General features: G+C 30.5%; 1 protein-coding gene across 2 annotated transcripts in view; it reads left to right on the top strand.

Annotated features, from left to right (window-relative positions):
- Positions 1 to 15,094, top strand: part of LOC106459144 (PTB domain-containing engulfment adapter protein 1-like) — a 36,990-nt gene extending 21,896 nt beyond the window's left edge. The window contains exons 6-12 of one of the 2 annotated variants that reach the window (XM_013918733.2): positions 2,158 to 2,292; positions 3,155 to 3,271; positions 7,032 to 7,133; positions 8,090 to 8,215; positions 8,632 to 8,776; positions 9,825 to 9,997; positions 13,593 to 15,094. In XM_013918733.2, coding sequence (XP_013774187.1) covers positions 2,158 to 2,292; positions 3,155 to 3,271; positions 7,032 to 7,133; positions 8,090 to 8,215; positions 8,632 to 8,776; positions 9,825 to 9,997; positions 13,593 to 13,703 — 909 coding nt within the window. In that variant the 3' untranslated portion in view covers positions 13,704 to 15,094. Of the gene's footprint in view, positions 1 to 2,157; positions 2,293 to 3,154; positions 3,272 to 7,031; positions 7,134 to 8,089; positions 8,216 to 8,631; positions 8,789 to 9,824; positions 9,998 to 13,592 lie in introns of both variants that reach the window. The other variant, XM_022385576.1, reaches the window with a different exon arrangement.
- The last annotated feature ends 2,744 nt before the right edge of the window (positions 15,095 to 17,838 follow it).

Here is a 17,838-nt window from a genome sequence, read left to right as displayed (position 1 = left end):
ACATAAACTAATCTTCAGTTTTGTGACACTAGTATCAGACAGGGCACTTACATGATGTGGCAACCTAAAAAAATGGAATTTAGTATACCTATTTTACAGACCTTGAGAAGCATGGACATAGCATAAAGTATGTTGTTTGCCTGTCTTTTTTTTGTTCAATTGTTAAATATAGTGCCCTCTCATTTAAACACAGATTTTAGAGGATGCTAACACATTCACATTATAATGAAATATCATTGTTCATGATAGAATAAATACACGTTATGTAATAATAATACTAGTACAGAATAATTTAATGACATTAAAGCTCATTTAAGTACTGTACATACAGCATGTTTTTACTCTCAATAAAGTCTACTGCAGAAAATATTAAGTGATTTTTTTTTTTATTTTCTTTCTGGTACAAACATTTAAACTTTTCCTTTTTTTTGATTTATCACTTACTTCCATAATTTCTACTTAATAGAATAACATTATCATTTAAGAATTATGCTTTTTACTTGTTTTCTTTCATTGTAGATAAATTTATCCTGAAAGTTCTGTGTGACATCACTTCCAGAGCAGAGAAATGAGATTGATAACATTTCCTTTGAGATTTACTAAAACAAAAAAATTTAAAATTACCACAAAAACTTTTATCATTCAAATGAGTAAACTCCAAAGAGCACAATAACACTGTACCTGCTGTAGTTCCAAGTCCCTGTTGAAAAAACAACAGAGAATTCGAGCCATAATCTGTCATGTACAACTACTGTGTCCATCCTCCTGACAGTCAATAGTAATTTCACCTTGCCTTCCTATCTTTTAAAGAAAGTTGGATAACTGTATAGAGCTCAGGGTACCACCCACAATATCATCATGTTAATGATTTAAAATATTGCCTTTTTAAATAAAAACAATACACACAATATTAAATCTAAAGAAATGCATTTTAATCAAAATTATAACACTCCTATGTGAAAATTTGGATTATATATTAGTTATAAATAGTTTCGTTAATTATCTGTCATGTCAAAATCACATTTGTACATGTCTATTAACTTAGAGTTTGTTAAGAATATGACTCGTATATTTTTCACATATATATAAAATAATAGCTGTATCTTTACTGTTTCATCAAAATACCTAAATCATTTCACACAGATAAGAGGTATAATGGTTAAATGTACTTGACTTGAAATTCATGAAGGCATCACTTTAAGTTTACTCCCTCTTTGTGTTTTCCAGTGCTTTCAAAATATTTCTTACTAGCTAAAACACGTGAAGGTTATTTTTATCGAGGTGTCACAAATTATAGTTTGATACAAAAATTGTATAAATTAGCAAACAGACCTGCACACACTTGTTCATTAAAATCCTTTAGTATTTTGTCACTCAGAACAAATGATAATGTTATGATTTTAATTATTATTATTGTTTATGCAGTTTTTCTCCACAAATTGTTATTCGTATGTAAGAATAAACCTTCCATTTACACGTGTTTACCCTGTAAAAATAAGCTAAAGCTTTTTTTTTTCTGCATCATTTGAAATTCAGTTAAAAAACTTACATAAAGAATATGTTTTGAAAACAACACAATTTGAGTTCTGTGGAACTAAAACTCAAGTTAAAACAACAAGATTATTATGGACTAATAAAATTATAAATGTTGCCTGATGCACAATTTTTATGTTGACTTTTGAATGACATGCACATACTTACAGAAAATAATGTGAAATCACAATATAACAGTTTATTTAAATAAACACACTTTTTAATTGAAAACTGCATGCCATTAGTGTTATTTTAATACATATATAATTTGTGTATTCATGTTGCTACAACACTCATGTTATGGTTCACAAAAGTTTGTTTGGGAGACATAATTTTTGTTGTGGTGAAGTAACACAATTTTTATGGTAGTCTATATCCCCCCCTACCACTTTTGTTTAACAGAGTTTACTGTTAAATTACTTTATAAATATATATTAGCTATGTACCAGTTAAGGAATATCATTGTATCAATTATTTGCTGTATGTGTTTCCAAGATTTTTTTTCCCCTTCAGATACAAGTAAAAATTGCTATTTTATCAAAGCCATTAAATATAGTTAAGTTTTGTTGCCACTTATTATTGTGGTTCGTTGCTGATTTAATTTTTTTTCTATCTGCTGTTAAGAAAATTTTCCACCAGTATCCCCTTCATCGGATATCATATTGTGCTGATGACAAATGTGATAAGAAGTTCTTCAGTTTTATTGCCAAAGAAGAAAATGAAAAACATAATTGTTTTGTCTTTATAAGTGACAAACTGGTAAGTTTTATTTTGAATTGAACATTCTTTGAAGTTGTGTTCAATATTCAAATTCATTTTGTTTTAAATTATATAGATGAAATACCACAACTTATATTATTATAATTTTACAGTTAACTATTACAGTTCAATAATTGTTTTAGCCATTTTTTCTCTCTCTCTTGTGCCCCACATTGGCTCGGTGAAAAGTCAGCAGGCTTACAACACTGAAAATAGATTATTTGATACTCATTGTGGGCATGGCACATTTAGCTCATTATGTAGCTTTGTGCTCAACAACAACCAAGCCAAACTCTGTGGTTTTGTTTTTATCCCTAAGAATCTGAATTTTAAGAAAACATTTGTAACTTGTGGAAAACATCTTGTATTTCAGTAGTATGAATTTAATATGTATCTCACTTTGAAGATGTATTTCAATGAATATGTACATCACTTTCGAGATGTATTTCAATGAATATGTACATCACTTTCGAGATGTATTTCAATGAATCAAATATGTACGTCACTTTCAAGATGTATTTCAATGAATATGTACATCACTTTCAAGATGTATTTCAATGAATTCAATATGTAAGTCACTTTCAAGATGTATTTCAAATATTTTTACAGTCAGTTACTTCACTTTTTATATTGGCTTTTAACTGTTCTCTGTAGATACAATTTTTGATCAGAGTTTCTTGTGTTGATGTCATTTACTCATGGTTTACTTTGTAATCAACTTTTTAAGTGTATTTGTTATTTCTGTATTTGTATAGATAATAACTTTCATTTTTATCAACATGATATGAATTTATTTACTCTACTAACAGCGACAGAGATGTGTGCCTGAATAATTTCACAATTTTTCTTAATTAATTTTCAGTCTCAAGAAATAACATTAACAATTGGACAAGCCTTTGACTTGGCATATCGTCGTTTCTTGGAAACCTCTGGGAAGGACATGGAAATGAAGAAAAATTACATGATTCTGCAGAAGAGAGTGAGTTATATACTTGGCTTCCAATGTAATTTACCGAGTCAACAAAAGAGAGAAGAAAATCCTGTAGTATATTATTGCAATGGTCTAAGTGGAATTTTGATATTTGAACTGAGTTATTAGTTTTAATTTGAAATTTCATACTAAAACAGTGCATAAACAAAACCTTTGTTCTTCAAGATATGAGATAAGAGCCCAGGCCTTGAAGATACTAAAGCTTCACTGACAAACATCTCTTTCGTGTAACTAATATTTGGTTTAACAGAATGAACACAAGACTGAGAGAAGGATTGTTCACTTCAGGCATTATGGGGAATATTGCAACAGTGACTCTAGGTCTAATATAATCTTACAACCATGGCCTTAAGTCTAATATGGGCTTAAAACCATCCCTTAAATCTAGTATGAGATTACAACCATGGTGTCCCTTGGTGGGCCAGTGATAAGTTTTACAGTGCTAAAATCTGGGGTTTGAACCTCCACAGTGGAGAGAGCGCAGACGCCCATAGTGTAGCTTTGCACTGAGAAACAACATTATAACCATGGCCATAAGTCTAATATAAGCTTAGAACTATGGCTTTAAAATCAACAGAAACTATGCTGAGCTCAGACCAATTACATAACGATCTCTAGTGTTTAAAACTGAATCAAAATATTTCTCAGAAAACTAGACTTGTTTTAGATTTAATATATATTTTAAGGGTGTATTCCTACATTAACTGGATAACCGTAGATAAGAAATAACTTTACCCAAAATATGACCATTAGCTTTTTCTTTTGGTTTCCATTTTTGTAACCTCGTAACCATAAAAGTTTTTAAGTGTTCTGATACACATTTAGTAGTCTGTGTTTAGCTCTGTCTACAGACTGGTTAAATACAACACAGAAGCCAAATAAAGGTAATACAGTGTAGCATGTAGCACATTTATATGAGAATACAAACTGCAAATAGCAGAAAGTTAAACAGGGTGTGTGAAGATGAATGAAAAAAGTTTTTAATGGTAAACCAAAAAAAAAAAACTTTTTCGTATTTGATTCTAGCTTTGATTTTTACTAGTCGTAATATGAATAAGTAATAAATTAAGTTTGTAGTTAAGCACAAAGCTACACAGTGGGCTATCTGTGCTTTTCTCACCACAGGTATCAAAATCTGATTTTTAGCATTATAATCCTTCAAACTTCCCACTGAGCTAATAACTTACATTCAGTTGAGTACTAAGAGACAATCCAATTAGTCTTGCCAACTGGTGCTTATCCTTCATGTAGAGGCTGACTGCTTCTCAGAAAGTAGAAGAAAGTTTCTTTACTGCTGTTACCAGTGGTCTTCTGGTTGTATATTGTTCTTTTGATTTCCTAGCTACATGCAGTAATTTGATTTTGAGCAATCTCTATCTTTCTAAATGTTGATAATAAAGATCTTCCGTGGTTACTGTTTTCACCTTATTAATGCAGAGGAGGTCAATATCCGGCCAGTAGAGTCATGCTGGATTTGGTAAAGGGGCTTATCTTGTTAGCTTGATTGTTTAGTTTTACCCCTGCCTGGCTTGGTACACACAACCATATGATGGTATTACCATGCAGTTGCTTTGCTTTCTGCCATCTATCTGGGGACCAACCACTCTGAACGTTTTGCAGTTCTTGCTTCCAGCTCCATCCTTGTGCTTCTTGTGGGAAGCTCGAATGCTGTTGCTCCACAAATTAATGAATATCCAACCAATCCTCTCACTATCTATGGTGTAGGAGTTGTCTGTGGCTATGGTGACAAGTTATTGACTGTCAAACATGGTTTTCATATAGATGCTGGCAAGCCTTTTCCACTTCATCCTCTACACAATCTGTGTATTTTCAACCTAGGTTAATTTCCACAGATCTCAGTGGTGCCAGATGTTTTTTCAACATAGGGACATCTGAGTTCTGGTAATAATAGATAAACTCAATGGTTGTGTCCAACCATGATTGGCTTTTAGGCACTCATCTGCCTGGTTAGTGTCTACAGTGTCATGGTGGAGCTGGAATGTCCCAACTGAAAAGGACGGTGGCTTTACACTGTAAGACCTTAGGAATAGAAACTTGCCTGTAAGTTCTGTTGATACTCAGCATAGTTGCTGAAGATTGTGAGGTGTAGGAGGACTTTGATGGGGGTGACTAAACTACATCCAAACTCCAATCTTAAATGGGTGTTTTGTATCTTTGCAATTTTATTTACCTGTGTAGCCCTCATTCTGATCATCATAATGTAAGAATTAGCATAAAGGATTAACCAAAAAGCAGTTAAGTAGATTTTGAAAAACTCAGAAAATTAGGAGCTTTTAAATCATTTACTTTTCTTCTTCAGAATTAAAACTGATCATAGGTAGTGCATAATCCAGGATGGAGTGAATAAGACTTTGGAAGAGTATAAGCAGGTGACATTCTTCAGCTCCATTTCCTACTGCAATTTATATTGCATTGATGCATTTGGTAACTCTTGTTATCATGATGTTAATGTCATTAGTGAAGTTATCTGTCAAATATTACACCCCAGATGCTTCGATGTTTCTTCCGTGTAGAAGATTATAACTAAAAATTTTAAATTGCAGATATTAACCTGAGAATTATTGGTTTTACATTATAGGTATTTGTTAATTCAAACTGGGTGTATCCTACATTTATATTTAGACATTTTAGACTTATATTCCATTTAATGTTGTCTAAGCCTAAAATTTGGAAGTAAATTCTTGTGAATTATACACTTAGTATTTAGCTGTCATTATATTACAGGTATTTTTCAAATGTAACTACTAACTAAAGGAATGTTAGTGTACCAAAGAAGTTTATTACCTCTGCCACCAAAGGTGGACGGAGGTTATGTTTCACCCCTGTGTGTGTGTGTGTGTGTATATGTTTGTCAGCAAGATTTCTCAAAAACAGCTGAATGGATTTGGATGAAAGTTGGTATACATTTGGACTATGATTCAACTTAGAAGTGTTTAGTTTTTGGACGGTTTAAGATCAAGGTTACGAAAATAAAAATCCCTATTTGTTAACCGAATTTTTTACACTATTTTTGCCCTATAATAAGTAAAAAATTGATCTGATTTTGATGAAATTTGGTGGACATTTGTAGAATGTTGTCCTGCCAAAAATGGTCCGTGTCTGTTGATAATGGTGGATATACGGACACATTTTCGTACTTTTTGAGAGCCGTACATGATCAATGCTGCATGGTGGAGGTATGCACTCTACAGCATGCCCCTCTAGTTTATTCATATATTTGCTTTATTATAACCAAGCCTGGGGTAGGTATATCTCAACAGTACATGAGTTTAGTGGAGAAGTTTTCTGCTTATTTATATATCATCTGATTAGGAATCAATTATTTTACCGAGATTAGTTTGGATTTCATATTTTTATGTTTACAGGCTTATTATTACTGTAGATACTGCTAGTCCCACAGTGGAAACATTTGGCCTACCAATGTAGATATAAACTTCCATATTTTGTATTTTTACCTTTCCTGAACCATAGTTAATTTAACAAAAAGTCTAACTAAATAGTTGGTAATTTTTTTCTATTTAATGTATAAGATATACAGTACTTAACATATGTAATATTAGTGTATAATACATACAAGTTAATGTATAACATAACATGTGAAATATAATGTCTGGAATTTTGGTTTGGTAAAGTTTTCTTAAATCAAATGAAGTAGAAGTAATAGTCACATATTTTTACTTTATTTTTTTAATCTATAGATAGTTAACTGATCCCTACAATTCTTTAGGTACAGGAACTGGAAAATGAGAATGCAGAATTACGTGAGAAAATCGCTAAACTCCAAACTTCAGGAGACAGAACTGATGGGTCAAATAAGAACCAACAAGAGGTTTTGAGAGATTTTCTTTTAAAGAGATTTACTTTATATGAATTCTGAATTTACTCTTCATATTTTGTATAGTACAGATTTTACAAAGAACCATAGTTTATTTGTCTGACAGTAACCTTCAGATTAATTTTACATGTCATATTTAATTAGTTACATATAATTCTGACAAATATTCAAACAAAGAACCATTGTTTATTTGTCTGACAGTAACCTTCAGATTAATTTTACATGCCATATTTAATTAGTTTCATATAATTCAGACAAAAATTCAAACAACCTCATTTTTGTGATGTGCTAGAAGCTATGAAATACAGCATGATTATTATAACACTTGAAAGCTGGCAATTAGTATGTTTTCTCTTGTAGTTTTGTGCACTCTTTTATGATCATTGACTGTTATTTCGGTAAACATTAAGTGCTGTAGAATTTGGAGGAGGCATTGTAAAGTTTGAATTGTTAATTCAGTCATTTCATTAGACATAATTTTTAATTTTATTAAAGATTTTCATGAAGTAACTGTGCATGATTCCGTGATTTCTCATTAGAGAGAGAGAGAAAAACTGTTATTGAAATGGTCCTTTCAGTAATACAACTTTTTTTGCACAGCTCTTCAAAGTTATGGTCACATAAACAGATGTAACCATTGAACTTTAGGCCTCTGTACTTTTCAAAAAGTGTGTGGTCTGTTAGAGTACTAGCATTTACAGTAGACTCATTAGAATAATATGTACATTAAAGATTTATTTAAGCTGATTAGAGATTTTGAAAAGAAACAAATTAATCTATGCTAAATGTTTATTTTCATCAAATTGAAAAAATACCTATGTAGCAGTAACTGCTTTGTGTAGTTTAGATGAGTTTTTACAAAGTTACAAATATTTTTATTGGAAAACAAAACTAATAATAATAACTCTTAAAATATCTTACATTATTTTTCTTGTATTTCATTGTTCCAGAGCCCCGGGTCAAATTTTGTTAATGGCACGACAACAGGACCATCCAATAATAAAGCTGTCCTTTCTTCTGGTGAACTTCAACCTCCTGTTCCACCTCGTACTTTAACAGCTACAATGCCAACAAATGTAAGTTTTTGTGCTATTGAATTATGTTGTTGTTGTTTTTTTGTGTGTGTGAACACCCACATGCGTGACCCACTTTATATTTTTTAAACAGTGCAGTACAGGATCAAACGAAATGAACTATCATTGTTACTGAGTATAAATAATTAAGAATATTTTGAGTCTAATATTATTGTATCTTTTATATTTTTATTATTAATCGGGAGTCTCATTAGCAGTAGTAATTTTCAGATTTGTTTTTACAATTATCAGCAAGAAAACTTTTTCTAACAGTTATGTGAATAATGATATCAGATTTTTTCACATGGTTATGTTTATGTAACCTCTTTTTATTAAATTAGTGACATAAAATTTAGTTTAGTATTTATTACATAATATAAATAATTTTTGATTTATTTTTTGGAATTTGTTGAATTTAGAATCTTCTACTTGAGCTATCTGATATAAATTTCCAAGTTCCAGTTGTGGGTCGCCGACTAGAAAACCTTGATCTTGATATCGTAGAGGATTTCAACCCTAGAGGAGAACCTGGATTTCGGAATGGAGGTGATTTCAATCAGAATGGTAAGAAACAAGGTAATATGTTTATATATATATATATATTGATGTTTTACTTATTGTTTGTAGGAGCTTATTCTTAATTCAATGACGAGATTTTGTTCTTACTGTTGTGATCGCCTGTAAATTGTCTTAACTTATATTTATCAAACTAATATTCTTTTTCGTGTATGTAAACATTTGAAGAATGGCATGTGACTCTGTGAATTTAGTGATCTTTCTGATGAAGTGAAAATTAAAAATATGCAGAAATCAAACTTTTGTGATGACTTGCAAAGCAAATGCTTTAACACTTCGATTACTGCAAGTATCAATTTTCCACTTGTTATTGAGGTCAGGACTTTTAGGGTAGGTCAGTTGGCTTATGAAGGGCAGAAATCATTTAATGTTGTTCCATTCAGCCAAGAGGATCATGAATTTGAAATCTACCCAATCTCAGTATTCACTTAATCACAATTTTTATTAAAGCTAGGTTGATATTTTCTTTGTTTCTTTCAGTGACATTTGATAAAGCTGATCAAACGAGTTTTAGCCTAACTAGTTGACTCATCTGTTCAGCAAGTAGGGTCATTATTTTGAAATCCACCCAGTTTCAGTTTTCACTTAATCACAATTTTAAACTTTTTATTTTTTTATATAAACTATAATAATACTTTGTTTCTTTAAGTGACATTTGATGATGCTGATCAAATTACAACTATTTTATTATTATCAAAGGTATAATAATACTTTACTTCTTGAAGTGACATTTGATGATGCTGATCAAATTACAGTTATTTATTATTATGAAAGCTATAATAATACTTTGATTGTTTCTTTAAGTGACATTTGATGAAGCTGATCAAATTATAGTTATTTTATTATTATGAAAGCTATAATAATACTTTGTTTATTTAAGTGACATTTGATGATGATGATCAAATTACTACTATTTTATTATTATCAAAGCTATAATAATACTTTGTTTCTTTAAGTGACATTTGATGAAGCTGATCAAATTACAACTATTTTATTATTATGAAAGCTATAATAATACTTTGATTGTTTCTTTAAGTGACATTTGATGAAGCTGATCAACCAAAAGACGTGTTTGGAGCAGAACCACTTATGCTTATAGATGAGGCTGATGATCCCTTTGGGATGGGAGATTTTAGTGCCTATGGAGTAAAGCCCCAGGACTTAGAAGATGCTATTGGATTCATTGATAAAAGATTGTCAGAAATGAAGGTAAAACTTAGAACTATCTATTTAATTCTCACTCTCTCTCTATATGTATATATGTTTGTATATACACACACACACACACACAATTAGTACTTTTTACTCTGGTGGAATGAAAGAATTAACAAAAAATATCAAAAGACTGAGGATTTCAAGCACTTTCAAATCTATATAAATAATAAGCTTGCGTTTGTCTGTCCGGAACTTATCTGGAAAATTTCTCGATCAAATGTTACAAATTTCATATAGTTAGAAAGGCCTTTGTCTGAGGAGTCCAGATTGCATATTGGCTTTTTCATTCAGAATCACTTCACCTGTTTTGCTTAGTCAAACTTTTTAATGCAATGTGTATGCTACATAATGTCATTGTCATCACGTGATGACTGGCTTTATTTTCAACTTTAGTTGTTTTTTTTATTTGCAAGGTATTTCACACAAACGACAATTAACCCACACTTAATTTTCCAAAAAATGAACATTACACTAAATACTCAACTTATTTATATGTAAAGTTACACATGCACAGTTCATTCAAATCCATATACTTATCACTTTGTGAACATTGATTCGGAAGTTTCTGTATATTCAGCTAAGTTTGCATTTAGTACAACTGTACATTTACTTTACTTTACAATGATTTAGCTTTGGCTCATTTCATAGACTGCTATGAACACCTCTTAGCTACTTTTTTTATTAGGGGTTTTATTCTTCGTTTTTGTGAATTTCTTTGTTTCATCTTGTAAAACCAATATCATAACACTGAGTGCTCATAACTGTTTCATCCTCTGTACACTATTATAAATCCCATTATTTTACTTTATTGTTTACTTTATGTGTAGTTTTATTAAATAGAGTTACATCTACGTGAGTTTGTTTGTCTGATCACGTTAAATATTTTCAAATAGACCAGGAGTTATCAATCTAACACATAGCGCCTACAAGAAAGTGTAGCTTAAATGCCGTGTGTGAAAATGATAGAATAAGGAAAATTCATGTAAAGGGCATGAAAACTACTGCAAATGTTTTGCAGGTAATGGCTAGAAATTAATTCTTCTTTTTCAGGACTAAAAAGAGTCAAATATCATCTGGCCTGATGAGCTGTAGCATTAGACAAAAATGCCACATTGACACTGGATGTGGCAGATATAGTGTGGTTTAAATACTATGGCTTTTAACTACGGACATTAGTTAAGTTAATTATTGAAAAATGTAAACATTTAAATAATTCTTAGATGGAACCAGTTTTTAACCCTTCCATTACGGGTTGGGCGGAATCGAACCAGCTTGTAACCATGAAAGTAATCATAATATGATTTTTGATAATGTATGCATATCTTTACAAAATTTTGCAGGTTATTGGTAAATAAACATTAAAAGGCTTTCAAATACAAAATATCAGGTTTTTCAATTAAGTATTAAGGTTTTTTAATTGAAACTTTTCTTGTAAATTTTTTCTTTCAGGATGTTGACTCTCCAACATGTAAAGTAATTTTGATTTTAAGATTAAAAATACTTTTATCCATCATAACATTTTCAAATTTTACATGCGAAATCTTTATAACCTCCAGATAATTATCAAATATTTTATAGAAAAAACTTTTTTATGTTTTATTTTCACTACTGTATCTCTCTACGAGTACTGTCGATTTGATTGATCTTGTAACCACCATAAAAAAATTGGGAAATAAATACAAATTATGCCTTTTTCATTCTAGAATGACTACAGATTATAACACGAAAACATAAATTTTTAGACTAAATAGCTAAAATCTCGTAACATTATACATTTATATATATGTTATTTTTATTATATTTATCTTTCAACCGTGCCTGGCTAACAATAATATAGAACTATCCTTTAGTCTTCACAAAGTGACCTGTCTTGGCTGTGTCTTAGTGGAGTAGTATTTTGTAAAATACAGTCACATTTCAATTATTATATATGTATATAGATTATTACAATTTAGAATTAAGTTTTTAAACTTATTTTATCTAAAACAGAGAATAGTAAATATAGAAGTAAAGCATAACAGTCATCTCTTCTAGTTACCACCTTTGTACTTGGTTGCTGGTTGATGTAGGTTGTAAAGCTTTTTAAAATTTTGCATGTGGAGGATATGAAACAAAATAATTTTTTTCAGGTCTTATATATATACAATTGAATAAACAAAAAATCATAAATTACTGTATTGATATCATAGAATTCCACTACAATTTATCAAGCTTAGTAACTAAGCTGTATTTAGGTCTAAAAAAAATATGAAATTTCGAGCAGACTCAATCTACCACCTTAAAATCTTGGTTCGAAGGAACGATATGGTGTCCTGACACTTGAAAATGGCTAAGAAATCCACTAGGGGGACAAAAATGAGTGGAGCCACTGTGTTTGATTCATTATATGAGTGGTATCTCAGCAAATAGAAAAGATATGAGGTTATATTTTATATCCTAGCTTGTCAATATCGGTAATTTGCGTTCTTAATTCATACGAAACTATAGACTTAGTATTTTGACATCACAAACATCTAGTCTGAACCAGTGCTGTATTCAACATACCATGTGACACAAAAATCAGTGTTTAACTGTTTTATTTTATATTTACTCTTAAATTAAGAAATTGAATAATGTATAATACTAAAATTTGAATTATAATCTACATAATTTCATGAAATAGTAGTTCAATAAAATTTTGAATGCAAGTCAACAAATGCAATGACATGGCCTTTGAACCATGACCCATCCGGAAAGGGTTAAAGTGTGGCATAAGTAATATAAATACTAACATATCATTATATTAACTAAACAACAAAGAAAGTGAAATCTCTCTCTTCTCCTTTTTATTTAATTTGGTAGTGACAATTGCTAACTCCAGCTGTCTTTGTGTGTTCCAAAATTTCAGAGTGGGTAATGAATCCATGTAAGAACAAATTACATTAGTGCTAGTCTATTTTATATTATGTAGTATGTAGGTGTTTAACATTGCATGAGATCTTTTGGTTTTATTGAACATACTACTGTACATCATTTCAATTCAGAAACCTTTATCATGCTCACTAATCTAAGAAGGTAATTTTTTTATGTAAAAAAAAAGTATTTTTGTGGTCAGACGTATATTTTTTTTGCAAATGTATAAAACCTGTTATCTCTTTTGTAATAATAATTTTACTTTTATTCCAATTAGAAGTTTTCTGGATTAGCTATTCATATCATAATTTGTCAGTTTTTTTTAATGGCAATTCCATTCTGAATCCAAATTTTTCTAAAACCTATTACTTTGCAAAAAAAAAAAAGTTTGTAGTTGATAGTTATTATATATGTAACTAAATTTAGCAGTATCATTTGATGAAGTTGACCAAATCAAAAATTTATGCCACATTATCAATTACATTAATAATACTAATAATAACAATTATGCCCAGGTTTTTCCCAGTGTGGCTTCAATAGAACTTTAAATTTCTTTGGTTGTAAGTGTGTGTGTGTGTGTGTGTGTGTCAGAAGATAATTTCAGATATATAATCATATTTATGGTTCCTTTTTTTGTCTTGTTTGACTTGTGAAAAATTACATTTTATTGAGCCAATATCTAATCTTCTTTTGTTAGGATGGTTTCAGTCGTGGACTGGCCTTTGGAAATGATGACTTTACATTGGACACTTTGGATCCTTTAAATAATAAGACAACTTCAGCTCGTAATCCGAATTCAAGTGATTAAGAATTAATAGTGCATCTCAAAGTGATGATTGTTTAAAGCTTCAGAGAGTTTATAAGAATATATATATTTGAAAGAATAAGGGATGATTTTTTCGATGGCAGGAAAAACAATTATTGTCATGTTGAAATGACAGGATGATCCACCCGCTGATTATTTTGTACTTACTCAACCATAGGAATTTTCTGAACTGTTTATATAAAATAGATAAGTGATTAATTCCAGCTTTTAAAGCTGGATATTTTTCTTTAATACAACTAAGCAGATTAATTTTGTAGTTCCAATCGTAAGGATGATGATTTTATGATCTACACCTGGAGATGTAGTTCTGGAAAGATTTGATTGCTGTTTTTAGTATTTTTCACATAGACATTAGAGATTAATGTGGGTAGCACTCAAAAGTTTCTGTTAATTGTTACAACTTATGATTATCTATACGATTAAATTGCTTAAATAAAAAAGCCTGTTATGTATTTAAGAACTCTGAAGTGATCTTTTTTCTGGGTTTATGTTTTATATGTAAAAAGTTGAAATTATTTATGTATATATTTGTATTTGGGCGTTTATAAAATTATTGGTCAAAAGTGAAATTTATTTTAAACTTTTGGGGTAAAAAAAGAATCTACAATTTCCCTGTGATTGTTAAACCTAGAAGTTAACTGTATAATTTCCCTCTGATTGTTAAACCTTGAAGTTAAATGTATAATCTTTATCAGAAGAATGTTTTGCAGTTTTTTTTTAACTACCAATAAAATATTTACATTTCTTATAGCATAGTAAGTAAGCTTAAGTATGTTAAGAAAACCTGTTAAAAATTATTTAACTTAAGCAGAAATGTTCTAGAAATACATAATAACAAGTATATAGGTGAAATAGAAACACAATCAATTACTTTGGATTAAGCCAAGGTGTTGACAATGTGGCTTTATCAGAACAAACTGTACAGCATCATAGGTCGTTTGTCTTCGAGAAAGCCAGGGTGGTAAACTTTAAGATTAACTAAACATTTTTTTTTTTTGGGTGTGTGTATGTGGAGTAATGGGATGTGCTGTTATTTTAAATAACTGGCAGAAACTCTCCATCCCACCATTTAGAATAATATATAAGTATAACTTAAACTTATACATTTAACCTACAAATTAAAAAAGATTGAAATGAAGATTAATAACTTTAGTTCAAAACAAGTTTGAAGTGAAAGTGTACAATATTTGAAGCTTGCTTTATTTAAAATTAATTATAATTTTAATTTTGCAGAAATTATAAAACATTTAAAGTACTTAAAACTGTAGAGTTGCTATGTAAATTTTTATAACACCTATTGCAGTATATTTAAAAGGATGAATTAGCTAACTTCCCTCGTCATGATTCTGTATGTAAAAAACATTTGTTGTTAAGATATGACACTATGTGTTTATTAGTCATAAAATAATTTCTCCAAAAAGCCATATAATTGTATCAGTAAATAACCCGTCTCTAATCTGTGATATGTTGTGCTCAGAAAATGGGTGATGGTTTTATTTGGTCTGTTTTTTTTTCCTTTGTTAAACATGAAAGCTAAAATATTTTTAGTCAAGTTATATCATAAATAATAAATAATGTGTTGTTAGCTTTTGGATAGAAAAAAATATTAAATAAATTTTACTACATTATATTACCAAACAATGTATGTATTGATTGACGTTTTACTTTGATTTGTTGTATAATTAAAAATAAATTTCAAAAATGCAAAAATAAAGGTGAGGAAAATAATCCATCTAATTTTTCTTTTTCAAAACAAGTTTATCCTTAATTAGCTTTTCATGTTCTCCAATATTAGTTTCAATACAGAAAAAGCAATTACAGATACACATGAGTTACTGTTATAAAAAATATTTTACGAATATTTATTTCTATTATTGAAGCAGATATGTGACAAAAATGGCAAGAGATTGTCACTTCTGACAGAAAGTGTGAGAATTGGGGTTTCAAGAAATGCTGATTTCAAAAAATTTAGGAAGGCAGGTTTTAAAAGCAAGAGAGGCTACCTACTTATAAGTTCAATTCCAGCTTAATTTGATACTTCTAATGTAGATAACTGTTTTAGAACTAGTCGTCATTACCTGCATATGTGTGTGTGTCGCATTTTATTGAAAAGTAATCCAGACATCTAGTTTCTTCATTTTACTTCATAACTTTTGCAAAAGAAATTTAAACTTTAAATGTTTAGAAATTTTTTGTTTACAAACTTACTGTTCAACTTGAGACACCTGAAGAGGCTCGGCATGGCCAGGTTGTTAGGGCACTTGACTCGCAATCTGCAGGTTCGAATCCCATCCCACCAAACATGCTCACCCTTTTGGCCGTGGGGGCGTTATAAAGTGATGGTCAAGCCCACTATTTGTTGGTAAAAAAATTAGGGATGTCTGGCACAGGTATTCCTTGTATAGCTTTGCACAAAATTCAAAACAAACCAATTGTTTATTTGTACAAAATAGGGGTCGCTCTAACTCCATGACTACTAGTACTGTGGTTCTTCTAGTGTCAAAGAGATCTTATATAGAAGATGATTTCAGAACTTCTGAATCTGTGAAAAAGACTAGTATAGATTTACAAGTATATTCATTTTGGGGAATATTTTCGATCTCGGTTCTATGAATTGCATATGCCTGGAATTTTGAGGTAAACAATGTCTTTGTTTCTGTGTTGAGACGTTATAATTCTTAGTAAACCAAGAAATGTTGTTGATAAGTAGATGCAAATATATATATATATATCTTAAATAAAACTCAACCACATAAAGATGTTCGTCACACAATGTATACTCTGCTTGTACGAGTTTCTTTTACACTGTCATTAAGTCTTTCAAAACAACAGAATCTAGTTGTTTATAACAGGAAAGAATTTCGCGAAAAAAACTCAAGTTTTGTACATATTTATGTTCTCTCACCGTATACAGGCGTTGGATAGAAGACTGTAAACTTGTCAGCATGCAGTGGCGTAACTACAGAACATGGGGCCTATAATTGTAGTTACGGTTCCGGCTAATTGGGGCCCCCCTTTTGCCCACCTCCCCCGCAAAACATTATGGATATCGAAATATGAAATCACATCAGATAAACACAATATCTCGAAAGATTACGTTGGCTGGTCTTGATAGAATAGTGAGACGAAACAAAAACAGACTACACCATCTTAATGTTCCCAGAACTTAAAGTTAGCCTAAAACCACTACTCTGTCAATAACAACTCGAAGGGAACTACACAAGATCTTTATGAGAAACAAAAGTAATGTAACAATTATTGACCATTTGCAAATAATTTTGTATTGCCTATGATTCATTTATTGTATATGACACATTTTTTTTTTAGTGGCACTGTTAGTAAAAATAAACTCAAACGTACTTTATTACTACAATGTTTTGATTTGCACATATGCTACGTTAAAATTTATCAAAAAACTCGTATACTTTCACACTTAACACAGTTTTATAATTTTTATTTAGAAAAGCTGATTAAAATTATATATATGTATTGTACCTGCGTAAGGTACTTGAAAGTGTTCTGTTTCAAGAGTAAATAAAACCAAAATTAAAAGTAACAAATATTTGTATTTCTTGCTTTTGAAGTTCATATGTCGTGCTGTGTTATAGCCTACAGAGTGGGTAATTCTTTTCACGATTCATGGCATGTGCACGTTTTACTGACCTAGCGACAGTAAAAACTGCAACGTTAAGCGTCCCTTATGTGACGTAATTTTAGTGTCTACTGACAGACAACACACTACTGTAGAGTGGTGTGAGTGGTTAAAACAGGTGACATTTCCAGCGGCCTTCAGTCCCTTTTCGGAGAGAGAATTTTCCGACTAGAATTTACTACCTGACCTAGAATTGGCGATAAGAAAGTTCACTTGGTTGTTTCTGTGTTAAAATAAAGAATATTATAATGCTAGAATCCGAGGCTCGATTCTCACATCGGACGCAGCACAGAGAGCCCAATATGTAGTTTTGCGCAAAAATAATAATAACTTAAAAAGAGTTTTCATAGAAGTTATATTTCAAATATTATCCATGACTGTTGGTTTTAAGAGACGTTATAATTTCCACTTTGCATTGTTTTTTTGTTTTGGAATTTCACGCAAAGCTACACGAGGGCTATCTGC

This window comes from Limulus polyphemus, unplaced genomic scaffold, assembly GCF_000517525.1.
Source record: "Limulus polyphemus unplaced genomic scaffold, Limulus_polyphemus-2.1.2 Scaffold566, whole genome shotgun sequence".
NCBI lineage: Eukaryota > Metazoa > Arthropoda > Merostomata > Xiphosura > Limulidae > Limulus > Limulus polyphemus.
Note: the sequence above shows the minus strand (reverse complement) of the source record. Positions and strands in the feature narration are given on the sequence as shown.